This window comes from Rhineura floridana, chromosome 3 (assembly GCF_030035675.1).
Source record: "Rhineura floridana isolate rRhiFlo1 chromosome 3, rRhiFlo1.hap2, whole genome shotgun sequence".
Taxonomy (NCBI): Eukaryota; Metazoa; Chordata; class Lepidosauria; order Squamata; family Rhineuridae; genus Rhineura; species Rhineura floridana.
In genome coordinates this window covers 100200629-100224557 of record NC_084482.1, presented here as the reverse complement: position 1 = coordinate 100224557, position 23929 = coordinate 100200629, and the positions used below count along the sequence as shown (strand labels likewise).

At 43.1% G+C, this 23929-nt stretch overlaps 1 protein-coding gene across 8 annotated transcripts in view; it reads right to left on the bottom strand.

The window, feature by feature from the left end:
* The window catches only part of RAPGEF6 (Rap guanine nucleotide exchange factor 6), a 258948-nt gene that overhangs the window by 156245 nt on the left and 78774 nt on the right, over positions 1-23929 (bottom strand). For all 8 annotated transcript variants that reach the window (XM_061617079.1, XM_061617074.1, XM_061617075.1 and 5 more), the window contains one exon: positions 17637-17780. In XM_061617079.1, coding sequence (XP_061473063.1) covers positions 17637-17780 — 144 coding nt within the window. The remainder of the gene's footprint in view (positions 1-17636; positions 17781-23929) is intronic.

Sequence of the window (23929 nt, the reverse complement as noted above, 5' to 3'; positions counted from 1 at the left end):
CATTACGTTGGAGTTAAGTTGAGCAAGAAACTTCTTCAGAGCATTAGAGCATGTTAAGAGTCTTTTATTAAGACATTATGGCTTAAGGCTTAAGAGTAAATACATGTAGAGTTACTTCAGTCATCCCCCCCTCTGGTACATCTCTCTCCAAAGGTAAACACGAAAGACAACCTCTCAGTGCAGAGGCAATACACAGAAGACACAACTTACAGACTCTGTTAGAACTTTCCCAGTCTATCAGATGGTTACCATAGCAATGGCCTTGGCAGTCCGTTCCCAGACTGGGCTAAGACATAACTCCCCCTAGTTACAGTTTTGCAGACTTGATGGAAAACTACTAGGCCTCATGCCAACAAGCCCCCCTTTTTCCCATCATGTCTGTCAATTACAAAAAAATCTCAACAATACATCTCCACAATACATAGTCATACAGTAATACATTTCTACAATACCTCTTGCAATACATTTCAGTACATTGCATCATACATTTTCAGTTCAGTACAGTTCAAAATTACATCTCAGTACAGTTCAAAACTTTATTCACTCAAACTTTGGTTGAACACATGTCAAATAAAGTGTCTCAGGATCCATTTCTACAACTTTATTCATTCCAGGACTTGTTATTAATCCCACAGTAAATCTTTCAGGCGGTTTCCCTATGTTCGCTCTGGTGGAGCGTCTTAAAGGAACCAGGGCTTCGGCTCTCTCTGCCCCCCCATTTGTGCTTGAGCTTGTGCTTGTGCTTGGCACCGCGTGCCCAGGATCTTCCATTTCCTCAGCTTTTTGTTTCTTTGATCTGCGTTTCCCACAAATGAGCTCATTTAATGCATCTCTGAGAGGAATTTGTGTACCTTCCACTTTAATGTCAAGGTTTGGCTTAAATGTCTGTGATTGTGTTCGTGTTTGTGTGTCATCTGTTCCTGTAAGAATAACTGTCTGCCTTTGATCCCAAGGTTTTTCTGAGACTTTAATGCTTCTGCTCAGAATTAACTGCTGTGTTTCTGGACACCAAACTCTGAAATATGCATTCTGAAATCCCAAAACAAAACCTTGCTGTGCTCTGGGCGCAAGCTTGCCCCTCCTTTTTCCCTGTGGAATGTGGATCCAGCACCTTGCCCCGAATTTTTGAATGTGTTCTATTTTAGGCTTTCTGCCAGTAAGTTTCTCATAAGGAGACATTCCAAGTGCACTGTGTAATACCCTATTGTGAATGTAATTCGCATAAAGAATTGCTTCTGCCCAGAAAGAATTCCCTAAACTGCAATCCATCAGCATGGTTCTCATTGCTTCCTGCAGCACCCTATTTTTTCTCTCAGCAGTTCCATTGGAAAACAGGCTAAATGGAGCAGTGAAATTCTGGTTTATTCCCTTACTCTCCAGAAAGTCACTCAATGCCTTATTCGTGAATTCCCCACCTTGGTCCGAGCGTATAGCCCCCACCGTGACGCCGTGTTGAGTTTCGATTCTCTTAATGAACAGTTTCAGCTTCTGCTCAGCTTCACTTTTATGCTTTAACAGAAAAACATGACAAAATCTTGAAAAATCATCTACCAGTACCATGAAGAATTTCGCACCTCCTCGTGAAGCATTTATTGGCCCTGATAAATCAACATGAACTAGCTGGTAGGGAGCTGTTGTGGTTCTCTCAGCCTCCCGGTTTATTGGTGCAATAGTCATTTTAGCTTTATTACATGCATCACAATCCATTCACTGTCCACAATCTTTTAAACGCATGTTTTCAGTGTGCAAAGGGGTTTTCTTTATCGTGTCAAGGTTTGCATGCCCCAGCCTTTGATGCCATTCATGGACGCAGCCCTGATGTACCTGTGCCTCAGCATTTAACACAGCACACCCTGCTTGACTGCTCTTTATTACAAACTGTGAATCATTCAGGCTTCCCTGCATGCACACTTGATCTCCCCTCATTACAAAACATTGGTCTTTGTGAAACAAAATTGAATAATTACAACTCACCAGTTTTCTAACTGATAAAATATTATGAGCCAATTCCGGAACAAACAAACATTCTGACATTATTCCAAGCTTGTCAAACTTCACCAGACCTTTAGCTTCCACAGATTTCCGTGATCCATCTGCCAGGTGCACAAAGTCCTGCACTTCTTCTGAAACGTAAAACAAACTTCTGTCTTTGATTAATATATGGCTTGCCCCACTGTCAAGAATCCAGTTAACAGGTGCTAAATCTTGAGACTTCTGTTTACAAACAAAGTTCACACTGCCTTGCTTCAAGCCTCCGTCCCTGGAGTTGCGCTTGACTGGACATTCCCGCTGTAGATGCCGTCGATCTCCGCAAATAAAACAAGCCTTCAGCCTCTGTTGCTGCTCCTGTTTATTATCCTTCGGCACGGCATTTTTCACCTCTTGCCTCCTGACAGCTTCCATCGATTCGGCTCTTTTCGCCTCCTGTCTCCGCTGCCATTCTTGGGTCAGCTTTTCCTCAATAAACGCAACGTTCAAACCTCCGTCAGGCATGGCTTCGAAAGCCATGACCATATTATTCCAAGTCCCATCGAGCGAAGCCAGGATCAGATAGGTCTTCTGAAGTTCAGAGTGTTCGACGCCTCGGTCTGTCAGCTCAGCAAACAGGCGTCTGAATTCCGTGAGATGCTCACTCATGTCGCACTCACCCGTGAAGCGCATTTGATACAGCTTCCGTGCCAAACACAATCTAGATCCCGCAGTCTGTTGCACATGAATGCCTTCCAACCGGTCCCACATCTGTTTGGCGTTTGTAACATCCCTCACGTGTAGCAGTTGAGAGTCTGATAGAGCCAGAAGTATAAAAGCTTGAGCTCGCTCATCGTTCCTAGTCCAAGCCGCTGAAAGGGGTGCAGGGGGTGTACCTTCAATAGCTTCCCATAAATCTTCTTTTACTAGCAAAGCCCGCATTCTCGGCTTCCAGCTGCCATAATTCTTTTCATTAAGTCGTTCCATCGGCAAGCCTCCCCCAGACAGGTTTACAGCCATGTTGCTCACCTCCGTCTGGTTCAATAAATCAAGCTGCCCTCTCTGGAACTCCGTCTGCCGTTCAGACCAGCAACTTACTCCCGTGTAATGCGCTGTGGATCTGGGCCCATAACCCCTGTTGGCATGTGTGCGTTGTTGTGTGAAACAGCATACATTACGTTGGAGTTAAGTTGAGCAAGAAACTTCTTCAGAGCATTAGAGCATGTTAAGAGTCTTTTATTAAGACATTATGGCTTAAGGCTTAAGAGTAAATACATGTAGAGTTACTTCAGTCATCCCCCCCTCTGGTACATCTCTCTCCAAAGGTAAACACGAAAGACAACCTCTCAGTGCAGAGGCAATACACAGAAGACACAACTTACAGACTCTGTTAGAACTTTCCCAGTCTATCAGATGGTTACCATAGCAACGGCCTTGGCAGTCCGTTCCCAGACTGGGCTAAGACATAACTCCCCCTAGTTACAGTTTTGCAGACTTGATGGAAAACTACTAGGCCTCATGCCAACACCTCCAGCCCCTGCATAGGGGTGCTAAGAACAGATTCTCACAATAAGCCTCTTAACATCCATAATCAAAAGTATTATCCTGAAATCCAGCAGCCAGTGCAGCCCCCTCTTTACTTGTCCAACCAGAATTTCCATTTCCCCCTCTTATGAGCTAACTCACAGATGTCTGAACAGCCACGGCAAATGCTTTTATAGGCTTATCTCAATGCAGAGCTAGAAACTTCCTTTTGTTTTAAATAAAACAGAGGGTTCCAGGAGCTGCTGATTGCCCTAGATCAGCCTTTCCCAACCAGTGTGCCTCCATATGTTGTTGGACCACAATTCCCATCTTTCCTGACCATTGGCAATGCTGGCTGAGGCTGATGGGAGTTGTGGTCCAACAGCATTTGGAGGCACGCTGGTTGGGAAAGGCTGCCCTAGATATAACAAAATGACTGTACAATAAACTAGTATCTCTTCTGACAAATTTTATTCCCCTTACCCAGTGGCAAGAGCTAAAAACGCAACCAGAAGGAAAATCTACACAACTACTATACACAAGTGGTAATATATTCCACTCATGCTCAGGGAAATTTGAATCTAACTTCATGTGAATACATTAAACCTAAGAATTCTGGCTCCATCCCAGTTTTGATATGTACTTTGGCCTGAATCAAATAAATATTTTGTTTCAATTAGCTGTATAATATGCAGTCTTGACATGCTTGCTCTTAAGAAGTCAAATGATTTGCAAGTATTGATCATGTTTCAGGAGCAGACAATCACAAGACTGGTCCTCCTATCTCCCTTTCTCCACAAGGAAGGTAGGCAGTGTGTAGAAGTTAAACCACAAAAAGCGAAACCAAAAACTAGACAGAGCCACTTAATAGAATGTATGGACTTTGGCACTATTGGATTAATACATTTTTCAGACCATTGTTTTCCTATTGTAATATTCTATTGCAGTGTTTTCAATTACTAAGACATAGTATTCTTCTGAATTAAAAATGAAGAAGCATTTCACTGTAACATTTATGCCCAAATGCAGTGGGTGACCTTTTCTGAGGCCAGTTAATTCTGCCACTTCACTATAATGGGAGATCAGTCATGCTGAAATGGAAAAACACTGCAGAACTGTGTCTTTCTTGGAGAGGCTGATTGGTAGGAAGCATTCCCAGAGTCTCACAGGACATTTTAATAATTTAATATTTATTAGAGCATCACTAGTGATGCTCTCTGAAGCCCCACTACCATGAAGCAGCACATGGAATGATTGTACTATTGCATATATTGAACAAAACATTGATCTTATACATATATTTGTTGGCTTATCTAGCAATCTGAAATACAAAGCAACTAGGATGCTCTTGGGAAGAATGCCAATATATTACACTTTGGACTATTCAAACCAGCACAGCTGAACTTTTAATTGTCTTTTATTGGTACTTCAGGAATTTTGAGTTTTTGAATTACACAATGACTCAGTTTGCATGAACAAGCAAATGTGTCAGTTCCTAGAGAAAAGACTGCAGCCGCTGCACTCCTCCCCGCATTCCTAATGCTGCCATGGTTTGGCTTAGAGCCCAGGTCGTGGTTTGTCTCACTCCATACAAACCATTAACTATAACCAAGAGCTGGAGAAGACAAATCAGGAGCCCATGTTCAGACATGACCCTAAGCCTTGCCAGGTAGCATGACAGCAGCGCAGCAGCCACAATCTTCTCGGCAGGGAACAGCCCATTTCCTCATTCATACTAGCCATGGTCTGGCTTAGCACTTCATGCAAATTGGACCAATGAAGAATGAGTAACACCAGCCACATTTTAAAACTGAAAATATCATGATAGTCTGCAGAAGTAAAAAGTATTGGCCAGAGATGGAAACGAAAGGCTTAGATCATAAAAAAAAATGATGATGAAATCATAAGAAATCTAAGGTAACTATTAGCCAATTGCATCAAAATAATTTGGTGATCCTTGCTTCCTTTAGAAATAAACTAGAACAAGAAATCAGAACACACAATTTCTTGTCACCTTGCCAGGGAGTTTAGTTTGCCTGATTCTTCATGCTGTTGCTTTGGATGCCATCTTAAGCCTGTTATGCTCCCTTTGAGTTATTAATCTGGCACTGAGCCAGAGAAGCAGCTTCCTGTAACAGTTGACAACATCACTTAACAGCACTGTATGACAGATATGCTTTCAGTCTTCCACATTTCTTGCTAAACCAGCCTGTAAGCTCTACTAGAGATCAAGGAATTCCTCTACAAAAAAATCTATTCCATCACTGAATTTTGCAGCATTCCTATAAAATACATTGTAATTCTCCACATAAGCTCCAAATAAACATATTTTCCCTGCAAGTACTGAGGTAGCAAATGAAGCACTAAATTATGGGTTCATGGATGGCATACAGAAGTAGCTTGCCACTTCTAGAATGTTCAGGAAATTAATTCACCACACTCATGGCTTCCTTCTGCTAACAAGGTTAAATACCATCTGACTGAAGCATTAATAGAAATCACAAAATAAAGAGACCAAACTGACAGACATATCTGCTTAGCTGCCCTACCAAAAAACAAAACAGAAGATAGACTGCTGAACTAACCAGCATCCACCGGTCCTTTCTGATTACATGATGAGCCAGGTACATTCATGAGCAAAGAACATCAGATAACAAAGAATAACGGATGAGAGGGACTTTGGAGAGCTAACAAAGATGTAAAAAAAGAATATGAAGAGCTCTCTTGCTTTACATAAGTTTTCATCTCAAACAGATGAGAAGATACCTGTTCTTTTCAAACAGTAAAACTGAGAGCATTCAAGACAGATAGATTGAAACAAAGTGCCCAAGACCTCCATGGGGAGTGGGGGATGAGAAAGCAAAGACTGGGCTACTACAACAGCACTATTCCATGATATCAAAATCAGCTACTGGAAGGTGTAATAGATAGCAGCAGCAGAAAAACTTTTTTCACCTCAGAGCTACGTTTCCTCATGGGGAACCTTCCAGGATGGCATGCCAGTGATAGGGGAACAGAGGCAAAAGTGGAAAAAACAACAGATGACATCCTTACTTTTGTTGTATACTAGGATACATTTCAGCAACATAAAGGCATCCAGCCATATGTACAAGACTCCATCCGGGCAAGTGAAAGACATTATCATAGTTCAGTTCCAGTCAAGCAAAAGGAATCAAGGAGCAGAGACAGTGAGGGATATGGCCAAAGACAGGCATGGCCTGGTGATAGTTCCAAGGCTTGAGACCACATTTGGCTCCTAGGCCTGAGATTCCCTACCCCTATATTTTTGTCATGTTTTACGGTTGGGTGAACCTCCCAATAATAACTTCATAGAAATTTAATATGAAATGAAATGAAAATTAAGAGGAAGCGATATTCTGCCACAGAAAATCTACCAGTCTAAACAGTACTTCAGTATAAGAAGGTCATCCAGCTGGGTCCTTAACATGACATTCTGCAATGTATTTAATATGGAAACTGAAACAGGATATGTCCTTATCATGATAGGCTTAGCATTTTCCAGTGACAAGTCCTTGTTAAATCAGTTTAAAATTAAGTAAAAAAAAAAAGGGAATGGTTAATCAGCCCACATAAAACTAGAGTTAGTTCCTTAGTAACAAGAAAAGAATAATCTGCTGGTTGTTCTCTCAGGTATCTACAATAATGGAGGACTATTCACTAGGTGGTCAGTGAGAGGAGGGGGTGGGAGCCCTTCCCTATCACCACTGGGCTACAATAGTATCCAAAGCAAAGTGGACTAGTCTTAGATGATATAGACAAAACTACACTGGCACAATTCCTTCAATTACAAAAAAAACCAAAAAACAATTCTGAGCCTTCTGCCTTGGTTACATTCATTAGCAATGTGATTGTGAACGCCACTAGCAGAGTGAATGCTGGCTTCCATTTGGGAAATTCGAAGTTCAAATTCCCACAGACATATCTCCCACAGACTTCTTATGCTGATGAAAAATTTAAAAAACAGGTAAACTATCTTGTGCTCCCTGGAGGAAAGGAACAGTACAGTAATGACTTCGAAGTAAAATAGGGAAAAGATCTGAAACAACTATTCCTGCACATATTTAGCAAGTGAGAACACAACCTGTAAGCATTAAATGCATGATCAAAGTCAATGTCAATCTGATTGGAAGATTTGTTTAAGGATATTCCATCATTCACTACTGAAAATAATGCAAGTATTGCAAAACAATCCCCAACTAGTAACACAATTTTTCTGTCTTTCTTAATTCTTGTAATCTTGTACTGCTTTTAAAATAACCATTGTGCCAGAGTATACAGCCACTATCCAGAATCTAATTTCTATATATTTTATAATAAAAGCCAAATATAAAAATATATTTTCTGAAATATGAACTGCAATTCATTTTAAATTATCTCAGAATATTATTCACTACATACTTCTCTTTCAATAATTATACATTGTAAACAAAAACAAGTAACAAATACTGCCTAGTGATCATAATATATTATGTTATAATCTTAATTATTTATTGTAATAATTTTATTATTGATATAATTTTATCTAAATATGCATGTACAGGGTAAATACACACACACACACAAACACACACACAAAGATAACCCCCATTGAGTTCCATGGGACTTATTTCCAAATATAGGATTGTGCTCAGACAGCAGTTTTGCTCTTATTTTTTTTACAATTGTAACAAAGAGGAGGCTATGGCTCACGGTGCGATATAATAAAAATAATGGCTTGTATCAAATAGTTGTGCAACAGCTCACTTAACCAATCTTGCTCTTCCTTTCCTCCACCCTATACTCAACCTAAAAAAACTCTCCAGCAGTCAGGCCTACATTTTAAGGAGCTGCAGTGCAAGGGAGGAATACCCAAAGGGAGCATCCACTTGCCCAACATAGCTCTACCTCCTGCTGCTTCTCTCCCACAGATCTCCTTCATTTACACGATAGTTGAAATATATGGGCAAGACAATCCAACTAGAATGTGCATATACTTATGCTAACTCTGACTACAGCTTTTCTAAAAATATATGTTATGGCCATACTAGCAGCAAAAAGGTCTTCCTTTCTGGATCCATAACTACATCTGAAAACCCATGATGCACTGGTGACCAGGCATACCTTCCATCAACTCCAGCTGCTGAAACAGCTGCAGTCATTTTGATATGATGAGGAAGAGTGGCCAATGAGCATTACCTTGGGACAAGCCTACAATAACTTATGATTACAGAGGTTCCCAACTTTTATGAGTATGGGACCCCCTCTGTAACCTCAAAAAAGTTTGCAACCCCCATATGCTAATTGTTGCTCCTGTTACTGCTGCTACTATGGCTGGCACCAGAGAGAGAAGAAAAAGAGAGAGAGAAGTAATGCAAAAGTAGGGGACAGAGTTAGAGGGAGGAAAGGCATGCCAAGTTGTGGGGGGGAAAGGTTTGAAAGAAGGCAGCAAGTAAGAGGCGGCAGCGGCAGCTGGAAGAGTGAAGAGGAGCCGCCACGTGGGAGGAAGGGCACTCAGGGCATGAGGAAAAGTGAGTGGGGAGGGAGGGTTGGAGCAAAGTGAGCTGCGTGTCTATTCCAGGTGCTTTCTTTTTACTGTTTCCCTTCTTGAAGTGACCTATGGCAGCAGCAAGGCCTCAAAACAAATGCATATGGTCCCACTCCTCTTCTTTCCTTCACTCCGCCCTCCTGTCCCCTTATACCAAAGGGAGGGTATCCTGGCAAGGGGCGGAGGGAGATCAGGGGAGTAGATGGTGAGCACATGGGTGGAATCCTCCTCATCTGCTGTCTTCTTTCTCTCCCTCTGTTTCTGAGGCAAAGGACTGAGGAGTAACTTCCCCTTCTTTTCTCTCCCTCACCCCCTGCCCCATCACCACCACCTTCACCGTAGCCTGGCAACGGCCTGTGTGGGACTATAGGAAAATGCACGAGGAGAAGAAAGTGTGCTGAGCTGCTGTGTGCCTCTTTCTGTGTCGTGCACATTTCAGGAGTCTAGTGGGTTGAAGGAAGGGGTTGGGAGGAGGCCAGAGGACCTCCTCCCTACACACACACACAAAAAAACCCCTCCCACTCTGTACATGTTGGCTGCCATGTCTGTGCTCTCCTCCTTCTGCTATTGCTGCTGCTGCCACCAGTCTGGACAGCTTGCAAAGGTTAGGGCTACCCTTCTCCATACAGGGTTAAAGAAGAGCTGGGAGCCCAGGTGCCCAGGAAGCAGCTGGTCTCCTTGGGGGGTGGGGCAAGGAGCCAGGAATGAAAGTCACTTGCACCTGCTCAGCTCATTTCAGTCAGCATGAAGACTTACTTTAAACAATAAAAAAATAATTCTCTTGGCTCTTTGTGACCCCCCTCAGGATGACTTCCCAACCTCCCTGGGGATTGCGCCCCCAGGTTGGGAACCACTGCACTATTATCTTGCCTGCTCATGACATGCATCTCTACTCACGACTGAATCGATTTCCATGCCCTGGAGCAAACTGTTAGGAACAATGAATGACTGAGGGAACTTACTATATAGCTCATGGTATGGCTTTTCCCTTCAGACGCTGGCTGTAGCTACTGGTAGTAGACAGGCTTCTGTCAGTCTGGTAGAGCTGGCTCAGAAACTAGTACATTTTACCCAACTAACAGGAGCACCATGTTGAAAACTTAGGTCTTTGGTTTAGATATTGAAGCATCCTTGTAGGGTTCCAGGGATGGAATCGCAGAATGGAAGCTGGGGGGGGGGGGATACTAACATGTGAAGTTTGGCAACCCCAAAAAGAGAGAAAGAAAATAGAACAAGGGGAAAGAAGGGGGGGATTAACAGGTAGTGAACTGAAAGACCAGGAATGATTAGCGATTGTCAGGCCCAGGATGCGACTCAGGAACTAGACCAGAGGTTGTAGTTAATTCATGTTTTATTAGGGTAATGTCCAAACAAGGACTGCGCTTTTTCATGAAGCAATATGGGGATACAGGTCCTGCGGCATTGGGAGAAAGTTGACAGAGCAAGGGGCTGCTTCCCGCCTGTTCTTTAAGAAGGGGCTAAACGGGCGCGCAACCTTTCGCTCCTCCTTAACTCCCCCTCAGGTACTGCCCGCCTTCCCCCCCTTCTCTCCTGTCTTTTCAACCGTCTGCGTGTGTGTGGTGAGGGGGGAGGCATCACCTCCTCCTCTTCTGAAGTGTCCGATTCCACTATGGGTGATAAAAGAGGAGCTGAGGGTAAACCATCTCTCCGCCTTTCTGCTGTGATCAGCCCTCCATCTTGCTCTGAGCTGCGGAGAAGGGAGGGCCTGGGAATGTCTGGGGGGGATTCTAAAACTTCAAGGTTCTCAGGCTCCCCGTTGCTAGGCGACCCTATCTCTGGCATGTCCTCTGTTTCGGCTTCGCTCCACAGAGGGTAAGTTCCTCCCTCCTCCCTCTGCCAGCCATTTGAATCCTCTTCTGACAACCCCCCAGGAGCCCAGCTCATCCTCCCGACACCATCCCCCTTCTCAAGCTGTGCCCCCCTCCCCCTGTCTGGCTTGGGGTGGTGAGGAAAACGTTGATGGAAAAGTTTTACTAACTCTGGAGCATGCACATCATCTGCATTTTCCCATGATCTGTCAGCCACTCCATAGCCCTTCCAGTGAATCAAATACTGCAGCTTGTGGCGTCTGATCCTGGAATCCAAGATTTCCTCAACTTCAAACTCAAGCTGCTCATTTATCAGGAGTGGGGACCCAGGAGGCTCCTCCGGCCGCAGCTCACTGGGAGGGGCAGCTTTCGTCAAGAGGGATCGATGAAACACAGGATGTATTTTAAACGTGTCAGGTAGCTTCAGCCGGTACGCCACGGGATTAATTTGAGTTTCTATTTCAAAAGGACCCACCCTTTTGTCTTGTAATTTTCTACATTTGCCCGGCATCTGGAGGAAACGGGTGGACAGCCATACCTGGTCTCCTGATTGAAGGGGGGCTGCTCCTTCCTGTGCAGGTCAGCAACTCGCTTGTACTCCGTTTTGGCTTCGTTTAACTGCTGTTTCAGTGTTTGTTGCGCCGCTTGCAATTCTTTTAGGAAGTCCTCAGCTGCCGGTACCAGCATTCCTTCTGAGCTGCTTGGAAAGACTTTAGGATGGAATCCATAATTCGCGAAGAACGGGGTTTGTTGAGTGCTGGAGTGTAGAGAATTGTTGTAGGCGAACTCTGCAAAATGCAAGTATGATACCCAGTCAGTCTGTTGATAGGACACATAACTTCTTAAATATCTTTCCAAAACGGTGTTCAAGCGTTCCGTTTGCCCATCTGTCTGGGGGTGATGGGCGGAGGAGAGTTTTAATTTCGTCTGCAACTGTTTCCACATTGCTCTCCAAAATTTGGCTGTGAACTGAGTTCCTCGGTCTGAGACTACACTGTTTGGCAACCCATGCAGTCGGTAGACTTCTTTGATGAATAACTTGGCCGTTTCCTTAGCCTCTAAGGCCCCTGCACAAGGGAGGAAATGCGCCATTTTGGTGAGTAGATCTACCACGACTAAAACGGCTGTCATTCCTTGGGATTTGGGTAGATCAGTTATAAAATCCATGGAGAGATCCTTCCAGGGTTCATGTGGGACAGGTAGCGGTTGTAACAGTCCTGGTTTTCCTGTTTGTGTTTTTGTCCGCAGACAGACAGAGCAGGACTTTACATAGCTTTCAATATCCCTACGCATTTTAGGCCACCAGAAGTCCTTGGCCACGTTCTGAATGGTCTTGTAAATCCCAAAGTGTCCCGCTGTGATGGAATCATGGCACTGGCGTAGGATTCTGAGCCTTAATTCTCCTTCTGGCACATATCTGGCTGTTTTGAACCATAATAGTCCATTCCTCCAGTGAAAGGTTACTTCTGAGTCTTGACTTTGTCCCGTCTCCTGCCCATATTTTAGTACGCCTGCATCTTCTTGTTGTGCCTTTTTGAGTTCCTCTTCCCACGAAGACTGGCATGATCCCAACATTAATTTCTCTGGCGGGATCACGTACTGAGGCTGGTCCTCGGATTCACTTTCTTTGTACTGTGGCTGTCTGGATAAGGCATCAGCTGTCTGGTTTTTGGCTTGGGCTTGGTAAGTGATCTTGAAGTTAAACCTGGTGAAGGACTGGGAGCATCTTATTTGTCTCTGGTTCAGCTTTCTGGCAGTTTGGAGGCTTTCCAGGTTCTTGTGGTTGGAGCGCACTTCGATCTGATGAGGGGCCCCCTCTAGGTATTGTCTCCAGTTTTCAAAAGAGTCCTTGATGGCCAGCAGCTCCTTCTCCCAAACTGTGTAATTCTTCTCTGCAGGCTTTAACTTCCGAGAGAAGTACGCACAGGGGTGCAGCTCCTTTCCTTCTTGGTCTAACTGCAGAAGGACCCCCCCGATAGCAAAATCTGAAGCATCTGCTTCCACGATGAAAGGGCGGGTCGGGTCAGCAAAGTGCAGAATGGGCTCGGAAACGAACCTTCTCTTCAGCTCCTCAAAGGCCTGGGTGGCATTCTCTGTCCATTGAAACTTCTTCTTTCCCCTTAAGTAGTCAGTCAGAGGAGCTGTCAATTTGGAAAACCCTGGAATGAACTTTCTGTAATAATTGGCAAACCCCAAAAACCGTTGTACATCCTTTTTGGTGACAGGTTGGCCCCAGTCCAATATACAGCTTACTTTCCTTGGGTCCATCTCCACGCCTTCTGCTGAGATTCGATATCCAAGGAAGTCTAGAGACTTGAGGTCAAATCCACATTTCTCTAATTTAGCATACAGGTGATTTTCTCTCAGTCTCTTCAACACCGTCTTCACATGCTGGTCGTGGTCTTCCTGGTTCTTTGAGAACACCAGGATATCATCTAAGTAACAGATTACATATGTGTCCAACAAGTCTCTAAACACGTCATTCATGAATTTTTGAAAAATTCCTGGACTTCCACAAAGTCCGAACGGCATGACCAGGTATTCATACTGTCCGTAAGCGGTCAAGAACCCTGTTTTCCATTCATCTCCCTGCTTCATCCTGATCAGATTGTACGCTCCTCTCAAATCCAACTTCGTGAAGATTTTTGCAGAGCGCAGTCGGTCCAACAACTCTGAGATCAGGGGCAGCGGGTAGCTGTTGGGGATGGTGATCTGGTTCAATGCGTGATAGTCGTTACAGGGTCTGAGTTCCCCCCCCCTTCTTTTTCACAAACAATAGTGGCGCTCCAGCAGGGGATTGTGAGGGGCGTATGAATCCTCGTCTCAGGTTTTTATCCAGGAATTCCTTCAGGGCCTCCCTCTCAATCTCTGTGAGAGAGTAGATTCTCCCTGATGGAATGCTGGCTCCTGGCACTAGATCAATCGCACAGTCGTAAGGGCGGTGGGGGGGTAAAGTCTCTGCCTCCTTTTCATCAAACACATCTTTGAATTCTTCATACTTTGGCGGCAGACATCCGTCTGCAATTCAGCTACCTTAGTCCTCAAGAGTTTCACTTCTTCCGTCTCAGAAGTGGGGTTCGTCCCCCCTGCTGCTCCCTTTGACATCTTGTCCCAGTCAAGTGAAGAGAGCGTTGAGGGTGATTTAGGTGGCTCTGTCAAGCTGTCAGGCCCAGGATGTGACTCAGGAACTAGACCAGAGGTTGTAGTTAATTCGTGTTTTATTAGGGTAATGTCCAAACAAGGACTGCGCTTTTTCATGAAGCAATACGGGGATACAGGTCCTGCGGCATTGGGAGAAAGTTGACAGAGCAAGGGGCTGCTTCCCGCCTGTTCTTTAAGAAGGGGCTAAACGGGCGCGCAACCTTTCGCTCCTCCTTAACTCCCCCTCAGGTACTGCCCGCCTTCCCCCCCCTTCTCTCCTGTCTTTTCAACCGTCTGCGTGTGCATGGTGAGGGGGGAGGCATCACCTCCTCCTCTTCTGAAGTGTCCGATTCCACTATGGGTAATAAAGGAGAAGCTGAGGGTAAACCATCTCTCCGCCTTTCTGCTGTGATCAGCCCTCCCTCTTGCTCTGAGCTGCGGAGAAGGGAGGGCCTGGGAATGTCTGGGGGGGATTCTAAAACTTCAAGGCTCTCAGGCTCCCCGTTGCTAGGCGACCCTATCTCTGGCATGTCCTCTGTTTCGGCTTCGCTCCACAGAGGGTAAGTTCCTCCCTCCTCCCTCTGCCAGCCATCTGAATCCTCTTCTTCCAACCCCCCAGGAGCCCAGCTCATCCTCCCGACAGCGATGGAGAGACAGTTATTATTTATCCTAAGGCTACTGAGACAAAACTGAAAGGAAGAGATTGAATTATAAGCAGTAGATTAACTCCCAAAGGCATTCCGTGGTCATGGCAAACCATCTGCCTGGCAATAGTGGAAGAACTCAGAGGGAACAGATATTCCTAGCAAACAACAGAGTTTCCACTGAGCAGAAACACAAGGGTGACATGCTGGATGCAAATTGGATGCTAGGTAAGTCACAAAAGCTCAGGGCTATCAGTATCATCAGTTAACAGGGCAGGGTTTTAGGATGCAGGGAAGATTAGCTGGCATGTCCAAGAGTTAAGAATTAGGACTATTCCATTTCAATGGAAAGGGGAAGTTAGCCCTGATTGTCATGGGCCCTGCTGGGAGGGAGTGGACAGATAAGGATGAAGAAGAGGAGGGGGAGGACGCAGAGTGGAATGTTCAAGACGGGGAGGAGGTGAGCAGGGAATTGGACTCAGGGGGTGCCCCGGCTCCAGACTTTGACAGCTCAACCCCTGCAACTCCAGACATCCCTGTGGAGAGCCAACCTGACCAGCCGGTTGACTCCCAGCCAAATGCTTCCCATCTTCCCGTGCTCATGCCACCAGCAAGCACCCCCCCTTCTTCAGAGGAGGAAGACAGAATGGAGACGGAAGTTCCACCCTCACCTCGCACCAGGAAACGGAGGAGGCAGGAGATTCAACAGACACATTCGAGGCAAAGACTTCACCTATGGGCGCGCTCCCAACATTGACAGTTGGCACATGCAAGCAGGGTGCCCACCAAGCCTCACTTAAGCCAAGTCGGGAGGGGGGAGTAGTTGCTGAGTCAACACCTTAATGCCACAAATTAGTGCCTAGTTAGTCCTAGACAGATGCTGAGTAATGAGTAAGCCGTAGGTAGATTCATGAAGCGCACTGAACTGAAGCTATCTCTTACTACCATAACAGAAAAAACCACAGCTGTGTCTGAGTCTGAGTTCTTCGAGTTCAAGCAGAACACTGATGGTGTAACATTCTTGTCCTCGGTTGCCCACATTTGCCAACTTAGCAGCTATAGGCAGATACAATAGAAGAATAAAAGTAGGGTAATTTGGCAACAATTCTATGTGGGAATGCCCTTGAAAATTGGAAACTTCAACTGGTTGCAGAATTATAATGACCCACCTCCTAAAAGAGGTTTCATACCACAGGCTTTGATTTACAGAGTGCTACAGGATCCACAGTGACTCCCATATTTCTTAACATGTACATGAAATCATTCGGAAAGATCATCTGCGGTGCAAACTGAAGTATCACCAATATGTCAATGCTATCCAGTCATCTCTCTCATATTCCCCAGCTGATCCTAGGGAGGTGGTGGACATTCTGAACAGTATTTGGAGGCAATTCTGGTTTAGATGAGGGCAAACATGTTGAAATTTAAACCAAACAAGATGGAGATACTGTTGGTTGAAAATTCTGCTAATCTGGGTAGAGTTTTGCAACTTTTTTTAAATGGAATGATACTCTGCCTGAGGAATCAAGTATCAGTTCTTGAAGGTTCAGGTGGTGTCACTAGCTAGGAGCACCTTTTACCAGCTTCAACTGTTTCATTAGCTGCAGCCCAAGCCAGAGACAGAAGTTACATCCAGAAAGGACTATTCCTATTCTCTCTATGCAGGGCTGCCTTTAAAGATAGACTGGAAACTATTAGTATATTGAAATAATTGGTAGGAAATGTGACTGCCAGGATACTGACATTAATGAAATGTTCAGATCATGTTATGCATCTCCCAAGAATTGCACTGATCACCAATTTATTTCTAGACTGAATTTAAAGTGCTGGTAATAATCTTTTTTGTGTGTGCACACACGTCTGTGTGTCACATACACACACACACACACACACCATTATTTTGAAAAAAAATAGTATGAGAAGCAGAATATAAATTAGATATTGCCTTCTCCAATATTCCATTTTATGATTTATTTAATAGAAAAGATACTGTTGTAAATATAACTTCTATCTATCAGGTTCAGACAACACAGGTACGAAGAGAAGCATTTGCAGCAACTGACCCTTACAGAACTTCCTCCCACGGAAAGCTTGTCAGTGAGGTTGCTGAAGGGGAGCACAAATGCTTTTAAAACACACTTGAAAATAAAGATATATTTCTGGAAGAACTAGACATCTCCAGCATCATTTGGCAAGCAAGAGGAGAGAAGGGAGACTTTAGCAGCTTGCCTGCTCTTGACTGGGAATAACAGGATTCTGTATAAAGTTTCCACACACAATCAAATAGCTTTTTAAACAAAAAAGTTTCCGAAGTCCAGGCCTAACCTTCCTGAATGGTTGTCCAAAACTAGACTTTTGGTAATCAGAATTAGGTCAACAGAAAGTGGATGAATCCAAAATTAAATTACCCTTTGATTAGCCTCGGTCTGTCTGTGTGCGTGCGTGCGTGCATGCGTGCATGTGTGTGTGTGCATGCTTTATTAGCAGCCCTAAGCCTTCTATAATGGGGATGGCTAAAAATCTAAAAATAAATAGAGGTGTTGCATGTAGTAGACACAAACAAATGGTTCATCATACTAAACATTTGGGGTTTTGATAGTAGCTGGACTTTCATATAATACATCTGAGCAGAGATCAGTCTATCAGTCTCAGTGTCTAAACCTTCTAAGAGTGATCACAAAATGCTTTGGGCTGGATTAGTCTTCATTGATGGATAGTACATTAGCATGTTTCTTAAAAAGCTACTGTTGCTTTAGAATGTTGCACCAACAGAGCCATCTACAACAAAATCTCTTTGTAAATTTTATCTACCTCTTCATCTGAGACCTCATCAATATTTCCCACAGAAGACACAAACGTGCACAGAGAGAGAGAGAGACAGACAGACAGACACACACACACACACACACACAGAGAGAGAGAGAGAGAGAGAGAGAGAGAGAGGCTCAGCCAAACAGACTGGAGCATAGAAAGAAGTACACTCACTGAAAGATAGCTGCTAACATCCACGTTGTCTGTGATGGTCTGACGTTCTCCCCTCTGGTTAATCTTCCTAAACCTCCGCCGAGATTGTCGGACGGGCACTTCCCTTTGCAGGATACTGTCTTCATTCTCTTTCGAGTTATCCACCTGGAACACATGTTCAAGATCCTGATTAAACATCCAATTCTTCCATATCATTGAAAGTCTATGTAATCTTAAAAAACTCATGAGGAGAGGCTCGACATGAGCTAGTAATGCCTGGGGAAGTGTGTCAAGAGACAGCCTACGCAAGTTTCTGAAACTAAAGCTACACGTCTTCAACGATGTTATTACAATGAGTAGAGAGGCCACAATTTCCTTCCCGGAAACAGTTGTGTATTTTTTTAAAAAAGCAAGACTACCTACCCAGCAATAAAAACTATTCATTAAACTCAGACTCTGTATAAAAATTAAAGCAGTTACACAGTCACAGGATAAAAGATGTCATTTTGATAGTTGCATATTGACCTACCACCTACAACCTCCAATTCCCAATATACGCTATTTATTTTCTCATTTCCATTTACCGATACTTCCCAGTACTTCAACAACATGGAACAAAACACTTTTTTAAAAAAAGTTCCAATGTCCAATACATCAAATTGTTAAGACCTTAGCTGCAACCAACATTTGTCAAGTGAAAACTTTTTGAAATGACATTTTGGCCCGTAATAGTACAGGCTGAACTTACTCCCCTTCTTGTTTACTTATTCTAAAAAAAGCAAGTCCTATCTTCACAGTTCCTTTCAAAATCTTGGCAGGAAATAACACAGACAGAAGCATGTATACAAACAACAACTGAAAAGAGTGTCTATGCTGTAATTCAAGTGCAGCTTATGTGTAGGCAAAAAGTGTGTACCAAGGGAAGGAATTAGTTTGTTGCCGCAGAAAGATTTATTACTGCAATTGATTAGAAGGTAAGAAGAATTGGAAAATTAGCAGTAAACATATATACTTAAAAACACTTACATAGTTTTCATCTTCAAACTGGAAAAAGGCCTTACTATTCTATTTTACCAACACAGGTGATCCAATGTAAATACAACTCTAATCAATACAGGAATCAGTACTTGAAACAATCAGATCATTCAGAAAGACTACATTCCTCAATGCACATTCAAATAAAATTGATTTCAAAGGAGAATAAATCCGCTATTTAAATGTCTTCCACTGAATCAATCGCCCTTAAAAGTTTGGAAGGACTGTACCAAAAAATGTGTAGCAAGATAGATGTGTTTATGCTTTTATTAGAATATTTACACAGACACAAAGTGCTTTCTACAAGGAATGTAGAAATTATGGTCAGTATTCAACTATATAATTGCACAAGCACAATTGTACTGCTAGCACAACAGGCCTTTCTTGCCCCTTCCTCCCCCCATGTGCACCCTGCGCCATCCCCAGATCTGCTCCAGAAGGTATGGGGAACCCCGGAACAAATTGAGAGGGAGAACAGCCTGTTGTGCAAGAAGAAATCCTTGCACTGACAGAACATTTGCCTTAATGCTACAATGAATACAGCCCTATATAAATTATAATCATTACTAGTCACTGGAGTGATTCTTGTTTGTTTTCTTCTGATTCTCATCTTTTTCAGGCCTTTGTGCATCCACCAAGCAAAGGCACTTGACTTTCTTCACTTTCCATTACCATTGCAGTTATATTTACAAATACTCTAGCTGTGATTTTGCACAATATGATATAATCTCATGCAAGAAGCTGTGACGACAGAGTTCAAATGAAGTATGTAAGAGATTACAAAATACATCTTACCACAAGTCATGCATCATACACACCATACATTACATAATATACACATACACACACACACACTTCGGCAAGCCTATTATATACTGCCACCAGCCTGCTGGCATATCCCTTTTGCGTGTGGATGATGTGATTTAAGACACACAAAGATTGGCACGTGGAGAATGATTTCACTTTAGTATATAGCAGGGGTTGCCAATGTGGCATCTGTGGGCATAAATGGACCGGTAGATCCCTGCCCTGGCACCTACAGGATCCTTTCCCCTCACCTCCCCACCTGCTGAAAATTCGGTTTGAAAAAAGAATTCTATTATAGACAATGGAATAGATTGTGATTAATATTGATTGTGTGTGTGTGTTGCCCACAACAGATTATCTGGTTTGCAAATGTGCTTTGATAACCAAAAAGCTTGGCAACCCCTGATACATAGAATAATTTTTCTCAAATTCATCCTGTAGTTCACCAAATCCAGAATTCCCAGATCCACTTCTAGTACTTTACTTGCTGAGTAACCAATGGCTATTGCCATGTGACCCACACCCTTTGAAATGTTGAAAACACCTTAAGATTAGAGATTTTCAGTGAGAACTGTGGACTCTTAACTTCATAATCAAGTAGCATTAGTCAGCTCACATGTGAAAATACACCATTGTTTTTAGGGAACTATGGACCTATGCAAAGCAGCTTTCCCACTGAAGCAAGTGTATGTGTTTTATTTTATTTTATTTTTTTTAAAGAATCACAGGCTGAATATTGTGAAAGCAAAAGGTTAAGTATGTTTGTTACCAGAAAAGCAAATACAATGAGCTGCTAGCGGGAATTATAGTAACTACGCCCACCTGCTTCCTTCAGATATTGCCAGTACTATGCAGCTCAAAACTATAGCCAGAGGAACTAGGAAACCCCCTACAACAAACATCTTTTGTTGGCCATTTGTCTTGCTTTCTATACTATACTATAATGCTTCTTAGGTAGTGTGTGAAAATTGTCTCCAACATACAAATACAATGTAGCAACCCAAGTTTCAGAGAACATTCTCTTAATTTTATGGCAAAGCAGTCAATCATTCAAAATCCACACAGAAAGAAATGGGAACAAAGCTGACTGATATATAATACATTGGAACTTCCAGTATTAATAAACTGTCAAAAGTACTGGGCAAAATCAGAGAAAGGCCTTACAAGAGAAAGAAATGTAAGCTAAACCAACTTTACATCTGAATCATTAGCTTTATTTTCTAGCATTAATATTCTGTTAATATAAGCTTAGGAACCTTGCTGAACTTTCACTAACAAAAAGAGAAATGAGGGAGATGTTGCAGTTCTGGAACAAGGAAAAAAACTTACATTCAATAAACAATTAAACAAAAAATGTGCTACCCACATTGCAGAACACCTCCTTTGAAAAAAGGGCTTCCTCACTCACAATGGGCAATAGTTTACATTTGTCTTGTTTAAGTCAAGATGATGGCAAGAGGATTTTTTCAAGGAGACAGCTTTACAAACTGGCACTAGTCTGATTGCTCTCCTAAATCCTTGCCAAAACAGAAGACAGGGCCACATCCTAGGAATGCAGTTCTTTCCATTCATATCAAGCCTACAAGGCTGCCATCATTTCTCCGGTGCCACATATTACTTGATCTTTGGGAAGGGGATGAAGCAGAATGGTTTAACTGCCACTACGAGAGGAGCACAGTAGCTGGGAATGATATCCTCTACATCTGGCCCAGGAAGAAGACAAGCAGCAGTTAGTGTTCCTACCAATGAATACATGACAACATTTGGAGGACAAGAGGTGTACCCTGTGAGTGATTGCTGTGCAGATGTTGGCAAAAGTAATATGCACCAAACTCTCTCCCCACCACAATGTTCTCATGGCTGAATAAAGTAACATATAAGCCAATGGGACCACACAAATTCCCAGCAACAGCAAGCACAAATAGCAAAAAAAAAAAAATGAAGTTACACAAAACACAAAGTTATTCCTCCATGCGGCTGGAGCCATGGGACTGCTGTGCATGGAGGATTTTAATGCACATGAACCAGGCTTCTGTTAGACTATATATTAAGTAGTGGGTGATATACTTTTTCTATATTGGCAAATAGAACGTAAGAACATGACGTCAGGAAGGCTAAAGCTGAGAATGAGGGATACTGAAAGCAACAAAAAAGCTTTCTTCAGATACATATATAGCAAAAGACAGAAAAGAAATGATGGTTCAGCTACTCAATGAGAATGGCAAAATGATGACAGATGACAAAGAAAAGCCAGAAGTGCTCAATTCTTTCTTTGGCTCAATCTTCTCCCAAAAGAGGGTCTATGACCCTCCTGACAAATGTGAAGTACAAATTAAAGGGCCAAGATTGCAGCCTGAGATTGATAGACAAATGGTCATGGAATACCTAATTACTTTGAACAAGTTCAACTCTCCAGTGTCTGATAAACTGCATCCTAGAGTATTAAAGAAACTGACAGAAGAACTCTTGGAACCACTGCCTATTATCATTGCAAAATCGTGGAGGATAGGTGAAGTGCTGGGTGACTGGAAGAGATCTAATGTTGCCCCTATCTTCAGAAAGGGCAAAAAGGAGGAGCCTCGGAACTACAAATAAGTCAGCCTGGCATTGACCTCTGGGAAAATTCTGGAGCAGATTATAAAGCAGTCAGTGTTTAAGACCTTGAAAGCAATGAGGTGATTACTAAAAGCCAACATGGATTTGTAGGAACAAATCTTGCCAGACCAATCTTATCTCATTTTTTGATCAGGTAACCTTGCTGGTCAGCTGTGGGAATGCTAGGGATATAATATATCTTAACTTCAGCAAAACTTTTGACAAACTGCCCCTTGATATTCTGATTATCAAGCTATGGACTGGATAGAACTACTATCAGGTGGATCCACAGTTGGCTACAGAATCATACTCAAAGAGCGCTTATCAATGGTTCCTTCTCAAAGTGGGGGAAGGTAATAGGTGGAGTATCGCAGGTCTTGGTCCTGGGCCCAGTGCTCTTCAACATTTTTATTAACGACTTGGATTAGGAGGCTTATCAAATTTGATGATACAAAATTGGGAGGGATAGCTAATACCCTGGAAAATAGAAACACAATTCAAAGTGATCTTGACATTGGGCTGAAAACAACAGAATGAAATTCAACAGGGATAAGTGCTAAGTTATACACCTAGGAAAACGAAACCAAAAGCACTGTTATAAGATGGGGGGTACTTGGCTCAAAAATACTACATGCCAGAAGGATCTTGGGATTGTTGTTGATCATAAGCTGAATATGACCAAACCTTGTGGCTCCAAAAAGGCAAATGCTATTTTAGACTGCATTTACAGAAGTAGTTTCCAAACCCCTGACCAATGCTCTTATATTACTGAATTACAAATGGTACATTGTAATTTCTTCTGTATGGTATTTTATTTTGAAACACTGAAACTCAAGATCAATTATTGTAAGGTGGTATTGGTTTTGTTGGGAAATGTTTGTAAGAAACATAAAAAACTGAAACATGTTGCTTGCATAAGTATTCAACCCCCATATATTAATATTTGGTAGAGCCACCTTTCACTTCAATAACAGCTTTAAGTCTTTTGGGGTAGGTATGTACCAGCTTTGCACACCGTGTCGGAGGGATTTTGGCCCATTCTTGGAAGATTCATGCCAGGTCGTTCAGGTTGATTGGACATTGCTTGTGGACCGCAATTTCAAAGAGCGCCACAGATGCTCAATGGGATTGAGATCAGGACTTTGACTGGGCCACTGTAGGACATTCACCTTTTTGTTCTTGAGCCACTAAAATGTTGCTTTGGCCTTGTGCAGGGGATCGTTCTCCTGCTGAAAAGTGAATTTCCTCCCAAGCTTCAGTTTTTTAGTGGAATGAAGCAGGTTCTCTTGCAGCATTTCCCTGAATTTTGCTCCATCCATTCTCCTTTCGATTTTAACAAGATACCCAGTCCCTGCTGATGAGAAGCATCCCCACAGCATGATGCTGCCACCACCATACCTCACTGTAGGGATGGTGTGTCTTGAGGCATGGGCAGCATTAAGTTTGCACCACACATAGCCCTTTGACTTTTGGTCAAACTCAAACTCTTGGTCTCATCTGACCACAAAACCTTTTCCCACATCACACCTGGGGCACTCTCATGCTTTCTAGCAAACTCCAGATGTCCTGTCAGATGGTATTTTTTGAGTAAAGGCTTCTTTCTTGCTACCCTCTCATACAGGCCAGTATTATGCAGAGCCCTTGATATGGTTGGCTGGTGCACCATTACTGTACTCCAACACATTGAACTCTGTAGCTCCTTCAGTGTGATTGTTAGCCTCTCTGTGGCTTCTCTCACAAGTCTCCTTCTTGTTTGAGCGCTGAGTTTTGAGGGACAGCCTTTTCTTGGCAGTGCCTGCGTGGTGTGATGCAGCTTCCACTTCCTGATTATTGATCCAGCTGTGCTCACTGGGATATCCAAACATTTGGATATTATT